At 39.5% G+C, this 17142-nt stretch overlaps 1 protein-coding gene across 5 annotated transcripts in view; it reads left to right on the plus strand.

The window, feature by feature from the left end:
• Positions 1 to 17142, plus strand: part of NFIA (nuclear factor I/A) — a 246694-nt gene that overhangs the window by 204366 nt on the left and 25186 nt on the right. The window contains exons 8-10 of one of the 5 annotated variants that reach the window (XM_009319810.1): positions 4134 to 4312; positions 6854 to 7019; positions 14266 to 14357. In XM_009319810.1, the coding sequence (XP_009318085.1) occupies positions 4134 to 4312; positions 6854 to 7019; positions 14266 to 14357 (437 nt within the window). Of the gene's footprint in view, positions 1 to 4133; positions 4313 to 6853; positions 7020 to 14265; positions 14358 to 17142 lie in introns of those variants that run through there. The other 4 variants (XM_009319811.1, XM_009319812.1, XM_009319813.1 and 1 more) reach the window with 4 other exon arrangements.

Consider the following 17142-nt stretch of genomic DNA (forward strand, 5'->3'; position numbering starts at 1 on the left):
CAGAAGCACATAAGTAGTAATAGCCCTTTCTTATACACAGGAAAACTTGCATCACTCTAGGCATGGTTTTCAGAAGCAATGACTTAATAATTTTTATTAAACGTTTCTGAAAATCATGACTGAAGGGGCTTTTGCATGGTCACTTGCCCCTTTTAGAGGCAAACAGGGAAAATAACATCCTACTCCACTACCTCACGTCCTTTAACGGATTAAAAATGTTTGTGAGGATCCATATATTTGGAAACACGGTTGTGTTCTGCACTCAGAACTTGTTTGAAAGGCCGTTTTTGCATACACCAGAGTTGGTGACCACAACGCAGCTATCAGAGTAATGGTCTGTATCTGGGCCAGCAGTTTTTAGACTTTAGCATTTAACTCCCTCTCTCTAATATAAGGCAGGCACACTTGTAATGTTGATCAGTTTAATAGTAGTAGATTCTTCCTCTTATCAAAGAGCCCTTCCCTTTGCCACTTGAGAAATTTGGTCTTTCCCAGTCAGAGACTGCAAAAACAAATCTTTTGGAGATCCTCATTCCATTCATTACTTCTTATGCTAATCCATCTACTCTGAGGATATGAACCCTATATGTCAGTATATGGCACAGACTGAGGACTGATGCCTATTTGGTCTTGTTTCCTTCCCCCAGTCTTTCCCGTGATCAGCAGAAAGCCCTTCAAGGCTGTGCTGAGGAGCTGGCCAAGACTCTGAAGAGGAACCATTTTCTCCTTCTTGCAGCACTTTACCTTCTTGAATTATTGTTGATCGTTTCTGTACTCATTTTTCTTCTCTCTCTCTTTGGGAAGATCACTGACAAATGCTTTCCACTTTGTTTTCTACCCTGACATGCTGAGGAGGTCAAGGCAACAGACAAAGACCCACTACTTCCATGCCTATGAGTATTTCTAATAACCATAACGTCTTTCATATAGCAAATCAAATTATTAAATGAAAAGCCATACCTTGGAAAAGCTAAATACAGTGTGGTCTCAGGCCTAGCTTTGAATTTCCACATGTTCCCTGGGTACAATTTTTTATTCCTTCTTGTTTGATTGAAATAGCATTTCGATCTCCTTTTCACCCAGCGGAAGAAAAGGAATGAATTTGTTCCCAGATGTGTACAAAGGACAGTGCAGTTGGATAACAATTTCAAATAGCATTAACAGAGCTGGTGCTAAAATGAAATTTTTTTAATAAATGTTTAAAAAATCCCAACCTATTTTTCACTTAATTAGATGTTTGCCACATAAATTTTCATTTCTCACTTTTATCTTCATCCTTCATCTTCCATTTGGCATACAAGAAAAGGGGGAACTATAAAAGGAGATACGAAGGAAGAGAGGAAGAATATGTTTTATATCAAAAAATGACAGAAATGTTGTCTGCTAATGAAAATTTTGTTGTAGTCATCAAAATCTTTACCACCAACTTTTGTTGAATGAATATTTGTGGCAAAATATTTTTACAGGCTCTAAAATGACTGTTGCTTCCAGGAGAAGGTGACGATACATTCATACCTGTAAAGTGTCATTAAAGCAGTTACACCTCAGGGGTTGGTGTAAGTGAGATCAGAGGCTGACACTTTGGGTGGAATTCACCTAACTGAAGGTGCATGCGTAGACTGGAGGTATCTACCTCAGAGCTAGTACCAGTGGGCTCCCTTCACATCCACTGGTGAGCCAGTCAGTGTGGTCAATGAAGTCTAGTCAAAGGCAGTGGTCTGGTTTTGGATGAGATGAACCATGAACTTAGACACCTTTAGTTCTGTTTAGTTCTCCGTTGATTCTAAGATCATTAGCTCCATGGTAGACACCCACATTTATTAAGGTGAATCCCACATTATCTCTACCTTTAATAGCACACTTCAAAGTTACAGCCTCTCCCAGGAGTTTGGGGACAGGAAAATAGCCTTCATTTCTTCCTTTGAGGATTTGGGTTGTTTATCTGAAGAGTTTTCCAATATACTATAATTTAAGATGAAAACTCAGAACAAAACTATTTGTCTTAAAAGTGAATAAGAAATAATTAACTAGGTTTGTAAAAAACAAGTGATAAGCCCAGATGTGCAGACAGGTTGAACAGGCTGGGCACACAGGTGTTTGCCTTGGCCATGGAATAGCTGTCAACATTTCCATACAAGGAGTGTGGGATATGCTTCTTCTTGTTTCCTTTTCCCAAGTGCAGCATTGCAGAGCTAGCATGGCTGTGGGAAAACACTGTTTTCCAGTTCAGCCCACATGACATGCTACCTAGCTGTTATGAGATAGATATAGCCCATGCTTTCAGAAGAGTTTCACCGGATATACATCGACTTTAATCAGAGAGAGTTGAAGGCTGCATGCTACCTTTTGGTTTCTCATCTCCATGCTTTTTTTCAGTGGTCTTTTCCGGTTTAGTACCACACATTTAGTATGAGTTTCTGTTGTGAATATTTTAAACAGTATTAAGGGGAGCAGACTGGGAAGACTCGTGGCGTTAACAAGGATACAGGGGAACTTTTCATGGCAAGGATGAGCGCTTCATACTCATCCCATATCAGCACCCCAGGCATGAGTGCAGCTCCTTTTGGTGGTGGTGTCAAAGCAATCATTCCTATCCAGTCGTGGAGAAAGAAGTACATAGAAGGGCTGCCCAGCCAACCCTTAATGAATGTTTATAGGATAATGCAGTAGGTTTCCTTACTGCTGTCTCTGAGTACATGTTTTATCCACATCTTCAGGCTCTGAGTTTGCTAATGGTTTAATAATGCTTAAGAAAAAATTATTAATAAAGTGTCATATTATTAAACTGGCAATGAACAAGACTAAGAAGCAGATTTTAGCTTTTATTTAACTGAGGGTTTTTCATAACATTTGTCATGAAATTAGTGTTTGCTCATTTGTATTTGATTTTAGTTAACTTTCCTGCATCTCTCCAATTTTTCGAAAAGTGCCAAGGGTTTTTTTTTCCCTCATATATTTAACTTACTTCAAAGCCAACACATGAGTTTCTGTAGGATATTAGCTCCCTTGCATAGCCTTTATCTAATCAGTTATGTGTGGTGTACAAGTGCAGTATATGCACATGGACACCCTTGAAAGATTATTAGGATAGCATGCCAAGGGAGCAACAGGGATGTAATGATGACTGTTTGGTGAGAAATAAAGTATGATTTACAGATGAGCTTGTGCACAACCAGGTTAATTGGCCATTCTAAAGGAAGAGTGAATTCTCATTTTAGAGGGGAAAGGGAGAATTCGTAGCACTATGAGTGGCAGCAGTTGCTACCTCATGGTGACAACTAACAGTGGAAAGCACTGTTAGCTAACAAGGGTCCAACCCAATTTATCTTGAAGGCCAAGGAACTAGGCAAAGGTGTCACATAATGTAGGAGAGCATAAGGCTCTTCAGCTGTACTTGTAGTTCTGCTGAAATGAACTGAGAGTAAAATCTGTCATTGCCAATGGGCTTGTGTACCTTACACCTTTACTGTAGTGCATTTTCCAGCTGGCTTGTTGGCCCATAAATTCACCAAATTAAACTTCATCCCTGAATGCAAGCAGGGGGCTTGCTGAAGATTTGAGCCTAATATTATTCAGGAGAAATGTAAATATAATTTTCAAAACGATCTTGCCACTTTGTGCATGTTCATTAGATGAAAACACATTACTTAAAATAAATGTTTCTAAACTGAGGTGGAAAAAAACCCCAACAACAGGAAGTGTTAGACCATCTTTAAATTATCAACCATTTATAGTACAATATAAAATGGATTCATACGTGCAAATCCAAGTTGCATGAAATGTCAATTAAATCAACCCTAATCTCCCAAATACATTTTTTTATTGCCTGATTGATGAGGACTGCTCTTAAGGTGATGAATAGTTTTCACTTTCACAAAGGACTGCTGATTCCTTTATACATGTCCACTAAAAATTCAGAAAATCCTTCAAAATGTCTGGCTCCATTTGCTTTCAGGATCTAGGTGAAGTGAGTGTAGGACACAATGTGGTCTAATATATTAATTGTGAACATTAGATGTATAAACAATACTGTACTTTTAAAGAAAGACTAAAAGTAAAACTACAGTAGATTTAAACTGTTTTATTTTCCGAAGGCAAAACTCTATATAACTTCTTTGTTTTCTTTCCTATAGCAAGTCCACATGCAACACCATCGACTCTTCATTTTCCAACATCACCCATTATTCAACAGCCTGGGCCATACTTCTCACACCCAGCAATCCGCTATCATCCTCAGGAGACTCTGAAAGAGTTTGTCCAACTTGTCTGCCCCGACGCTGGTCAGCAGGCTGGACAGGTGGGGTTCCTAAATGTAAGGAAGCTGTTTTTATTTCTTCAGAAGTGTTTGTCCTATGTAAAATTAACCATGGGATTATGGGATTATTTTAACAGCATGTCGCACACAGGAACACACCTTGAATAGTCGTTGGAAGAAAAAAATGCTGCTACTGCAAAAATATTTTAAAAAAAAAACCAAAAATCCTCCCCAAAAAAACACTCGACCACATTGTGGTGGAATTAACTTAAACTGTCAGAGAAGCCAGTGATACAGTGACCTTTCGGGTGCCTCCACAAATGACTTTGCTGCATGCGTTGTAACCCTAGTGGAACTAGGGTTAACAAAATATGAAGGCAGAATAATTTTTATTAATTATTTTTGAAGTTCAGGGGGTAGTGGGGGGGGAAGGAGCAGGAAAAGGGAGGGTGAGAAACAGATGTTTCAGATCAGCTAAGTTCATTAAAAAAAAAAAATACTGCCTTATAGCACTTTAGATCAAGTTGACCAGTACTTGAACTCAAGATGTTAAAAGTACAGTTTATTATGGTTTGTTATTTCTGTAAGCAGTTATCTTTTCCCCTTATCTCTATGAAAAATTAAGCAGAGTTCCAAAGCTTCAAATAACCATTTTCTTTTTTTTTTTAATCAAACAAAGTGAATCATCTTGCTATTATTGAAATAGCATTCCAGTCAAATACAGAATTTATAAATTTTATGTAAATCAAATCTAAAATAATGCTTTGAATATTTCATGAAATATAATGCATGTAACTTTTTCCAGCCAATGAAGTAATAACTAGCAAAATTACTGTTTCTCTCCTGACATACATACGATTGAAAGTGTTAATGAGAATTAGTTTAATTATTAGCATCTAATTTATTACACTTATTTAATAAGCTATATTGTTCTCGGTGCTTTCCTTTCCCTAGCAGAAAAACTGACTCTACTTATTCCAGCCAGTACTGGCTTTGAATAATGTCTGCAATATGTTAGCAGATACATTTATGTCTAGACAACAAATCAATATAGTGCTTTTCTTTTTCCTTGAGTATTCATTTGCTTAATTTATCCCAAACCATTCAGCATTATGAACTGTTAGCACACTCACAATGAACATACAGCAGGGGTCTTCTTGGCAGGAAAGGGACCTAATTGTGAGACAAGATAGTGTTTGAGAGATGTCACTAATATATTAGTTTATTAAAGGTACTGGATGTTGGAAAAATAAATATCCCTGAAGGATTGCTTCTTACTGCAAACACTAGTTAACTGCAGTCTTTGAAGTCAGTGTGAGTGCTGTTAAGTTAAATGCAGATGAATTTGAGTCTTATTTATGCCCTCAACCATTTTTGCTCTAGCACAAGTGTGATTTGCACCCACACGACTTTTAGGCCTTTTGTCAGTGCCAAAGCAGGTGAAATGAAAATAAGGTCCTAAGCATTTGCCAGGATGAGTATTTTGTCCCCAGTAATTCAGGCTAATGGAAACCCTAACAGGAATTAAAACATTATTTTCTTTAGCAGTACTTAGAATATGGATCTGTGTTTAAAGCTGAGCTTTTATCATCAATGGAAAAGCCAATGCTCAGTGCCAGAAGAACTGCAGTGAGATCAATTTGCAGAGTGCTGTCGAAAATGATCTCATCATTTTTGTCACTAAAATGGAACACCTGATTCACAGGCTGTCCTACTTTCTCTTTATAATGGTATTTGGCATCTATCTGTATGGTTTTCAAGTGTCCAGGCTGTATTACATTTAAAATGTAAACTTCACAAGTTGGGGGGAGGGGTGGCATTTTTTTTAAGCCTGCTTCTTGTTTTTGTGATACTTGAAAACACTTTTGCTTATGGACAGGTTTTTCTGGTGGTTAATTGAAAGACCACACTTGGATAGCTGGGCCCATTCTGCCTGTGACTGACCACATTCCAGACTAAACGGAGGGGGTTTTTTTCCTAATGTGTAAAATGAAGCAGTTCTAAGTTCAGTCGTTTCTCCATATGATCCTAATGGCAACTAAACTGTGAGCTACACTATTGCTAACTCAAAAGGGATGTGGGAGAGCAGTTACTTTAATACATACTCATTCATTTTCCTGTAATAAGATAGCAGCACGACTTTTAAGACCACCAAAAATGCTTGTTTTTTCTCTTAATGAGCAGTATCTTTAAGAAATTTACACTCAAGTCCTAGGCACTGATATCCTAAGGGTATAACAGAGGCATGAAACTGGGGGATTTAAGGGGTCAAAAATACTGCTTCAACTCTCACTAAGCATGAGTTAGTGGCTGCAGGAAATGCAAAGAGTAGTAGAATTTAACCCAGGGTAGTTCAGACCAGTTGCTAATAGGACAAATGTTTAAAAGTGAGAATTTCCATAGTTTCACAAGGTTCACAGGGTTTGAGACAAAGTTCCTTGAAGTCAGTGGAGAATTTGACACAGCACTTTCTTTGCCACCTCTCAAGTAATTGTAAATGTATTGCACATAGCTTTCAACTAGATTTCAACTATTGCCAGAGGTTCCTAATAGCTGATTTTTAGTATAATTTTTGTCTGTTTGCTTGTTTTTTGGCAGCCCAATGGTAGCAGCCAAGGCAAGGTGCACAATCCATTCCTTCCTACCCCAATGTTGCCACCACCACCTCCGCCACCAATGGCTAGGCCTGTGCCTCTGCCAGTGCCAGACACAAAACCTCCAACTACATCAACAGAAGGAGGGGCCACCTCTCCCACTTCTCCAAGTAAGTATAGACGCAGCGGGAACCAAGGGCTAACAGCAGTGCACGATGTGCTGCGATCACTGTGTATTGGCTGTTCAGAGATGAGGACTGGACTAGCTCTCAGGAAGTAGGAGAGCTCTCCACTCTGTATATGATGGACAAAATTCTGAGCTGCTTTTATATTAACGAGAAAAGAGTTAGCTTAAGGTTACAGTTTCATTTCTGCTTTGTTGGCATTTCACATAGCCATGCATGAGAGAAATCAAGGCCAGTAGCTAAGCTGTGACACAGACCTGGGACCTTTGGGATCTTGTTTACTGTCATGAAGAGGCAGTTTGTTATCTCAAGCCAGGTTTTAGAGGCTAGATACTACATGGAAGTCAGACAGATAGCCTCATTGAAAACATTGCTGCTTATACATAATGGGCTAAACTAACAACTCTTTCGAGTTCACTTCATTTATAGTTCTTTTGGGAATAAGTCTTCCTAGATTAACCCAGACGTCTTTCCCTTATGACTTGGTTCCCGAGCCCTGCATTTTGGGCAAGAAGCTATGGTATTTCTTAGGCCCAGGGAGAAAGCTTTAATCCTCTCTCCACCACCCACACAGCTCCCATATGTATTTTGTGTAGCCACAAGTCAAATATACAAATTCCTGGATACACACTTGGGGATACCACTTTGGACTCACTCTTCTGGGAAACAAATGCGATTCAGCTGGGTTTGATGCTTTAAAAAAGTCTGGATGTTCAAGGAGTTAATTGTGAAATGATTTAATGAAGCTATGCTCAAACTGACATTTAAAAACAAAAGGGAAGCTTTCAGTGCTTTAATGGCAACTGTAGGGGACTTGTTCCACAGTGAAGGGAGTCCAAATAACATCCACAAACAAAAATCAATCTAATCGAAAGAGCAAATCCCTTTGTGTGCTTTTCAAGTTTATTATTTAAATGCTATATGCAACCACTGCTTGATGTGCAAAGAGGTATTCACTATTCAGACCATGTGAAGCCTACATTTTTAAAGCTTTGTATACTGTTCAGGAGATTTGCACAGGTTCCACGGGGCATTTTTAAAATCTGGTAGTTCTTGGGAGTTTTGCATTGCCTTCTGCTATGCGATAGTGCACAACTGCAAACTCAGCAAGATGCTCTGGCTCGCTTAGAAATTAAAATGGGTTTTAGTATGAGACAGACTGGTAAGATTGTGAACATGATCTTCTAGAATCAGGACTTCTAGAATTGATCAGATTTTTGTTGAGCTAAGAAGTTGATTCATTCCCTCCCCTCCACTCTTCTTTCTGATCTTAGACCAACACTTGTGCTATCAGGAAGTTTTGATGCTCTTTGACGGGAGGTACCGTCTTTTAAGTCCTATCAATAAGATTTAGCGGTGGATTCTAAAAGGTTAATGTTTAGTCATAGTTATCACTGAATATAGTCAGCAATGCCTTACTATTTCCTTGTCTTCAGAACCGGGAAAAATGAAACTAGGTCAATGTATATTTGTCATTACGGTTGTGACTCAGTTTACTGGCAGTGTGTGGTGTCTAAAAGAAAAAAATTCCCAACATCATTTTAGCAGTAATCTTAATACCTAATTTTTGTGATACTGTGATCATGTAAACAAGCTAAATGCATGTCTGGCCTGGTTCTCAGCTGGCATAAAACCTGACATTTGTCCGCTGAAGTTCGCAGAACACCACCCATTGGTATCAGCTCGGGCTGGTCACTGTGGCTCAGTGTTCAGCAGACAGCTGCCACGTTAATTGGGAATCGAGGTTTTCTCAACAGCAGCCAGTTAATGGTATTTAAGCAAAAGATTAGGAAAATAATTACTGTTTGTTAATTAGCTACGCTGATGTCTAAACATATAGTTCTATACATATTCAGGCATGCATCTTCCTTTTTGGTAAGGGTTTGAATAATAGTGACTTGAGTTGTAAAGAAGCATCTAATTTAATTTAGGGAAAAATTTTACAGAAAAGTAGATTATAAGAAATACTTTCTAAGAAAAAATATTACATATATACGCAAGCCAGTGGAAGTGGCTGGCCACATAAAGAGTAAAACAAACCGAAGTGCCTAGCCTCGCACTGAGAGTTTACCAGAAGGGCCCACTGGACTCCATTTAGTGTGTCAGTCAGTACCAACCCTCCATTTTCATCGGTGTTTATTTTTTTCTTAACTAAATATTGGCCTTCGCAAATGCAGATTCACCAGAGTTTCATAAAAGCCGCACAAAAAGGTGTTTTCCATGGTTACAAACTGCTCGAGTGCACCAGTTCTGGGAGTGTCGCTGGGTTATGGCTGACTGCCCTGCAGAGCTTTAGGATATTGGAAAGTCACTTATGCAACAAAGGCAGGAATGATGTTAGATTTTGGCCAGACTCTCTCCTTAGCTCTGTGGAGGAGAATGAAGGCCCCCCCCCCCAAGGAAATGGAGTGAAAGGGGTTGGCATTTTCTCCATTCTCCTTCCCTTTTTTGGTCTAGCAGAAAGCCCTCTGCAGAAACAAAATGCAGTTACGGCCCTACCAAAAATTGGAATATGGCCCTCCTGAGGGGTGCAGGAGCCAGGAGCAGCTGTTCAATACAGCATGGTCTCCTGGGAATGAGAGCTAAAAATCACAACAAGGTGGTTAATGATTCTCAGAGCAATACTGAAACTCTCCAGCTGTGACATTAACCAAAACATGAACATTAGTGCTGTCCAAGGAAGGAAGAGCCCCTGGAGATGCACACCAGGGATTTGCTGCTACTGGGTGGCCAGGCATGCTCTGGGAGTTGAAAATTTCAGCTGCAAAATCCTATCCCTTTGGAAAGCCAGCATTTTCCTCAGTGAGATGACACAATGGAGATGCGATTCATGAAGTTTGGGAGGGTTCATTTTTCCTCTATAAAAAGCCTTTTCAATAGAGCACATCCTTGATATCAGAAGTAGTCCCAAAAATATCTTATCTCAGATCTTTTCTTGATTTTGTTTGGTTGGTAACCCATAACAAAAACAATACAATTATTTTCTTGAACTTGACAGTTTCTAGGTTTAATATCTCATTGCCCAAAGAAAACACCACGTCCACTACATGCCAGTTGGACTTTATCACTATCATAACTGAATCTGAGTGTTAGAATCTGTGGCCCTCATTCCAATGCAGAGTCTAAGATACTGCCATCCTGTACACCATGATTTTTAAAGATCTTTTTTAAACTAAATGTTATTTTCTAAGGTTCACAACTCTACATGGGGAGAAACTTAGCTATTTTCCTTTGTTGGGCAAGGTCGTTATTGGTTAATGTCCCTTTGCACAAAGGAGTTTTCGTGTTAAACAGCATTTGTGTCAGGATGAGAAGACTGGTCTTGTGGCTATAGTACTGGATTCATAATCAGATTGGATTTCTCTCCCTTTCTCTGCTATGGATTGACTCAGTGCCCTCTGGGCAAGCCATTTTAGCTTTCTGTTCACTCCTTTCCCCATACATAAAAAAGAGGGTTATGACTGTATCATTTAATTTGTTAGAATTTGCAATTCCCTCTCAGATACTCAGCTGCAGAATGCATGGCAGTAGGAATTGCTGTATTGCACCACGTTCCTCTGGTTAATTCTCTCACTACAACTCCACAATGGCTCAACTGACTCCTAGTCCTTTGTGAAACAGTACAGCTTATCATATCAAGCACATGTACCTGTCGTGTTGGTCTATAAAAGAGAGACCTAGTGGTACATTAGGTTATCGTTCACCCAAATCATCTTTACCAACCAAAAGTTTATCCTTTTAATCCAGAGCTGTCTGATAAAGGACACACTCCTAGACTTAGCAGAAATTATTTCAGGAAAGTATATTTTAAATTAACATTCTCCTACTGCAGGCAACTTTAAAATACATGACATTCCCAAAACTGTTTGTTTGTCTTGTCTTTCATACAATTTCTTGCCTTTTTGGCTAGATATCAAAGCTGTCTGTGTGAGCAAATGTTCTTTCTCTGCCAGCTCCTGTTTTGCTTGTTCCTGAAGTGAAGCATCATAGCAAATTTGTGGCATCACATTCATTTCCTTGGCTATGGGCTATGATGTTGCAAACAATCCTTAGTGAATTCCAGTAGCAGAAAGACTAGGCTGGGCAGGAAGATGTTTCTATTCAAACCCAACAGGCCAGCTATCAGCTAGTGTAAACTGGTGTAGATCTATGCAATTCCCATGGAGCAAAGCTGATAAAGATCAGGAAATCTGCCTAAGACACCTGGCTTCTGTTCCTTTCCATGCTTTGGCTTTTCCCTTTCCTAAAAAGGAAGTTGAAGACCCCACCATAGGCTTGGCCTATGTATACTATAATATAATATGACCCAGCTTTAACCAGTGAGAGCAGTTTGCCCCATCCTAATCTCAGAACAGAGTATAGGGATCAGAAGTGGTAAGACTTCCAGGAATCCCACCTCCATGTCAAACAAGGGTATTTATGTGAAGACAGTAAGATATGGCTAGAAGCCGTATTGGTGATCGTCTAAGCAACACTCAGTACTGCTCCCTTTTCTGAACCAAATTTCACCGTAACAGGAGTCACTGCTAATATGTATTCCATGTCAACTTAATATTCTGAACCAAAATGGTCCCTTACAATCCGCAAACATCTCGTGACATTTTACAGTGAAGTGGGACTAGCATCTTGGGAGAGTCCAGTGTAAAGCCTACTCTGCATATATGTCATTTTGGTACTCTTCACTTCTTGGCTGTAGCAATGTAGTTACATGACCTTAAGAAAATACCAAGTATTTTCAGAAAGCAAGTTAAACATAGTTTGGAGCATTATAGAAGAAAGGTATACATAGTAATTCACCCAGCAAGGTTTGAGGGGACTTTTGTGCATATTATACAGTTTTCAAATGCTTTAGAACTTTTGTTTGAACAGAGAAACCATTTAAGACAGCGTTCTGATGGTTTCCCTTTGATTTTCTACCAAATATCACAGCAAAAGTATCTGCCAATAGGGAACTGTAAACAAGATCTTGAGTTCCTTCCCTTCTGAGTGGATTACCTTACCTGCTCCAAGGGATTAAATGGCCTCTCCACTCATTCCGCTTCCTTAAAAGTAGGGTAGAAGAACCAAACAACAGATGTTTGATTTTTGAGCTTTGAGTTAATTTTCCCCACTGCAGAAGAAATTTGTAGTCTTGCACAACATAGGGTTCAGTAGTTAGGTAAAAAAAAAACAAAACTCACCATAAAACAGTACAGAAGAATCTTAATACATGGCACTAGCAACAGAGATATACCCTTTGCAAATTTGTGGCTTCTTTGAATTATTAAGCAAATTAAGATGGTAAAAAGGCAAGGAGAACACCTCACCAAATCTACTCAGTTCATTTCTTCCTTGATTTGCAGTTATGAATAACAACCAGTGTACCTGTTCACACTCTAATATGCAAGCTGCACTGCAATTTGCAAAATCATCTTGGAAAGATGAAGTAGTGCACTTAAAAATTCCTTTAAAACTTTGTGAAGGAAAGGTGTTCCTTGCATGATTTTTGCAAGTACTAGCAAAGTGGTAGCTTTTTGGAGAGAAAAGCTCACCTCACTGGAAGAATTCATTCTTAGAAGTCAGGAGTGCCTTATCTCCCCTCAGATCAAAAGAAATGAAGATACGCAGTTCCTGGGGTGATTTCAGGGGAATGCTCTTTAAGAAAGTGAAGCTGTCTCATATAATTGTAAGAATTAGGAGGCATCATGGGGCGTTTGTGAGACTTGGGTAGAAAGGGAAGGGAAGGATGGGGTTCTGCATGCTTGTAGACTTGGGAACTCCTCGCCAAAGGGCTTTGTGGGATGCAGAATGTTTGTTTGCATAGGTTCAAGGGCAGACTGGGCATTCATCAATGAGAAATCCCTTGCGGGCCATTAAATACAGGGAGTCCCTGAGCTGAAAATAGTCAGAGGGTGGGAAAGAATATGAGAAAGTAAATATGTGACCTGTTTTGACTCTTCCCTGTGCATCTGCTTATGGCCTCTGTAAGAGAGAGGACAGTGGATAAGGTGGAGCATTGGTCTGATTCAGTACAGTCTTAAACCAAAGGCTCCTCCAATGTAATGCCTCTTCACTGAATATTTTGCCTTCAGAAAGGCAACAGGCTTTCATCTACACAGACAACTCAGTGTCTTCTCCGACTCTTAACTCGCTGTATTTTTCTGTAACATTGAGGCCTGAACATTATATTTAGCCTGACTGGAATTTGGCAAGTAACTTTTCTTTTAACATTGTTTTTTGTCTCTTCGTTGGATAGTTAGATTGTCTGGGGATTTTATTCAGCAGAATGCATTCCCATAAATTTATTTAAAATAGACAGAATCACTGTTTGTATTAAGGCATCTATTTAGGTTATTTGAATTTAGATCTGAACATGCAAAAAACTGAACAAGGGCGAAGATTACATGGGAGATTTTCAAATGAGAGGAAGACTGAAAATGCATTGAAAGCTTTTGGATGTGGAAGTACGTGGCATTGTGGACAGTTGCAGTGGAGAATATAATGCAACAATAAAATCATTAAAGTAGTTCAAGTTTGGAAGTAATCTGGGTTCTTGGCTTGCATTGCATTTAATAGCTTTACATTTATGGGAGCCATTCCAGTTTTTAAAGGCAGCTTCAGCCTTCAGACTGATTGCACTTACCACCCCAGTGAAACTGCAACCCATTAATTTTTTACCGAAAGGATCTTCCTAGTTTGTCAAACACATCAAGTGAACATTTTAGAGAGTGCAGACCACAGCAGTATGAAAACCAAAACTTTATATCGAGAGAGAATGCTGGATTAGCATGAAATAAGGGTCTGATTCTGTTAATAAGCACTTTAGTAAATTCACTGCTATACAAAACTCCATTAAAACTAGAGATACCACATATTCAAGTGAAAACAGTCAGGCAATACCAGGACCTACAGAAGTCTCTTGTGCTAGCCCAGTATGGAAAGGCCTGCAGCGGTTCTCCTCTGGGATGGAGAGCAGCACAGGTGACCCCAGCACACTTCTCCCTGAGCGCACGTCGTTGCCGTCCTGCCTGGCAAGGAGCCCTCTCTCAGCAGCCCAGTCCCCTACGTGTTTATATCCCCATCATTAAGACCAAACCTTTCCAGTGTCTAAAACCAAACTCTCGCTCTCTAAAACGTTTGCACATTTCTATGTTAAACATCTGCTTAGGTGGCTCTGAGACAGTGTGTTTTGGTGTTGTTCGTGTGCAATCTAGTGCCGCTTCCTCAACGCATGTGTCCCTTCCCTTCACAGCCTACTCGACACCCAGCACCTCCCCCGCAAACCGATTCGTCAGTGTTGGACCACGGGATCCAAGCTTTGTAAATATCCCTCAACAGACTCAGGTGGGCCGCTTTCAACTTCTCTGTATGCCTGCAGCCTCTTCTTCTTCAGTGTACTCTAACGTGTCCCCGCGGAGCCAGCTGCATTGCTGCTGTCACTTCACCCACATGGTCTCAGTAACTACAGTGAAATGTCACTTGCAGTTTGTTTGTCTGTTGTGTTTTTTTGGGCTTATGTAGTAATAACGCTGCTTTCGTAACTGGAAAGATCTCTCTTGCTTTCTAAGATACTGGCTTCTAGTGCACAGGTTTTTTCCTCTAGGACTGAGTTTTAGAAGACTTTTGCTCCAACCTGTTCCCTAGGCAGTGCATTTAATTGCATATGCAAAGGGAGCTCAGAGAGACCCATCGGGTAACAGTGCACCTTAGTCCCCCACCAAATACAATGGGAGACTGCTCCAATGACTTCCATGTAAAAAAATAGACTCAAATTCTGGCTGGCCATTTGCATGGTGGGCTTTGAGTGAGCAGCAGATTTTGTAATTGCGAGCACATCTGTTTCCTTACACAAAGAGAAAAAAGTCCAGTTGAGGCAGGCCTATAAAGCTGGGTTAACTGAATTCATAGTCCTGCTATGGTCAAATCAGAAGCTCAAGTAAACATTTGTGTTTCTTTAGGAGAAGGACAAGGTTTAAATGTGCTTTTTCCAAGCTGTATCAAATTCCCAGGGTCGATTAAGAAAATAGTTGTTGGCAGTTTTGTTAGCAGCTAATTTGAGCCAGATGTTGAAAAAATTAAGTCTGTGCTTAATATCACGTTATCGTGGGGGAGAAGGTATAAAAAAGTGAACAGAACTAGTACTTTAGGACAACTGTAGTTTGTAGTTTTAAGTGATTGCTTGACTACATTACAATTCTTTTAAAGATCAACAGCAAGAAATATTTGTAATTGTGTTTTGAGCTTGTTGCGATGACTAAAAAGTAATAATTCAAATAACTAGCAAATTGGGGAGTACTACTTTTAGGTCTTGTAAGTTCTTTCAAATCATTTATATGCATCTGAATAATTAGTGTACAGATTAATGGCTGTCACATGCTACAGTCCAGTATATGCATGAAGACAGACTCCTTGTTGCGATGGCTTCAGAACCTACGCTGTCAATGAAATGCAAGTCACTCATTACCGAAGATCTTCAGTTTACAGGGCTGCAACCAGATGCCTGTGAACACAATGTGTTTTCTTGCTATCTGTTCTTTGTGTACAATTTGTTAGGGGCTTTAGTTTATAGCTCTGTCGACAGCACAGGTTAAACTACATCGAATCTCAAACCTTCTCTGCATTAAATAGGGTCACAGAAAGTACACCAGCAGTGCAGAGCAGGGTTTTAACCCATCAGGTTCTGATTTTTTTTCATGCCTTAACAAAACGCAGCCTGCACCCCACTTTTCAGGCCTCTTCCTTTATTCGGTTCACGTACATGACAAGTTTTCATGTGCCTTCACATTTAAATCGTATTTCTCCAGTCGTTTTGGAAACAACTGGAATACACAGAAATACACTGAAATCAGGAAACAGGAATGTTAAGGTATACTGTTAAAGCCCTTAAGCATTTGGTCTTTTCCTTCATAGCTTGGGAAACTTGAAACCCTTTGGAGAATGCTACTTACCTTTTCCAGAAGACTTGAAAAACTACTAGTTGGTAAATTGATTATGTAGTAAGACACAACAGTATTAAGTCTCAAAAATATTTTAAACTCACTTGCATCCTGCAGCCTAGGTTTCCCAGATAAGTTTGTTGACTTTAAACTTTTATCCTCTTTATTTATGACTTAAATCATTTTAAAGTGCTCTAGCCTTACTTTAAGTGCTTCTATGTAATGCAGTATAGTGAATAACAATGCTGTACAGTGAAAAACAATACTCAAGCACAGCTTTCAATTAAAGTCAAACATGCTGCAGTGGGTAAGGAGACTGACTTCCAGTCTCTGACTCCAGCTGCATCTCTGTGCTTCTATACATCATTACACCACCACAACCCACTTGATACTAAATATATAATTTATCAGCAAAACTCACTACTTATTCATGAAACAACTCTGAAGTTGACTGTGTTTTAAATCAGAGAAGTGAGGTAAAAATACTAACTGCAATGATTTGGGATTTACTTAGCGTTCCTCTAAACAAAGACATGCTTTTGTACTCTTTTTGCAGGGCATTAGTGTATAGGACAATCACTTAGGATATTTTCAAAATGAAAATATAAAAACACATGGGACTGTGTTATTAAAAGCAGCTGGGGTGGCTGCTTTCCATCAGGATTTTTATAGTACATTCAGAGTCAGCCTAAGATATGAGTCCTGAGGACCACTAACTGCCAGGCCACACAGCTCCCTTAGACAAGAGGAAGCAGTGAACACTCAGAGCTTCTGAAAGTCAAGCTTAAATATAAGGGTTAAGCAACTCTTTACTGCTGGAACAACAAAATAAAAATGAAGACTGTATCTGAACATCTGCTTTTTTAAAATTACGGTCCAGCTACAAACTATAAGAAAACATTACAGTCGGCTTTTTTGTGGCTCTGATTTTCTCTTCCAATTGGTGGGTCATTTGACAACAGACACTAGTTACGCATCTTCGTTATTAGTCTTAAAATGCTGCAAAAGTGAGTCTGTGCACAGGGATGTGACAGCGCTGTTCAGCAGAAGTCGCATTTCCCATACATGGGCATTCATGGGCTTTCACAGAACATTGGAATAAAATCGCAGACAAATGTACAGCAGCATGGCTGGGTTTGAGCAAGGATCATTCTGTCCTGGGCTGTTTTTAAACAACCAAAACCAGTGCATGC

This window comes from Pygoscelis adeliae, unplaced genomic scaffold, assembly GCF_000699105.1.
Source record: "Pygoscelis adeliae isolate BGI_AS28 unplaced genomic scaffold, ASM69910v1 Scaffold181, whole genome shotgun sequence".
Classification (NCBI taxonomy): domain Eukaryota; kingdom Metazoa; phylum Chordata; class Aves; order Sphenisciformes; family Spheniscidae; genus Pygoscelis; species Pygoscelis adeliae.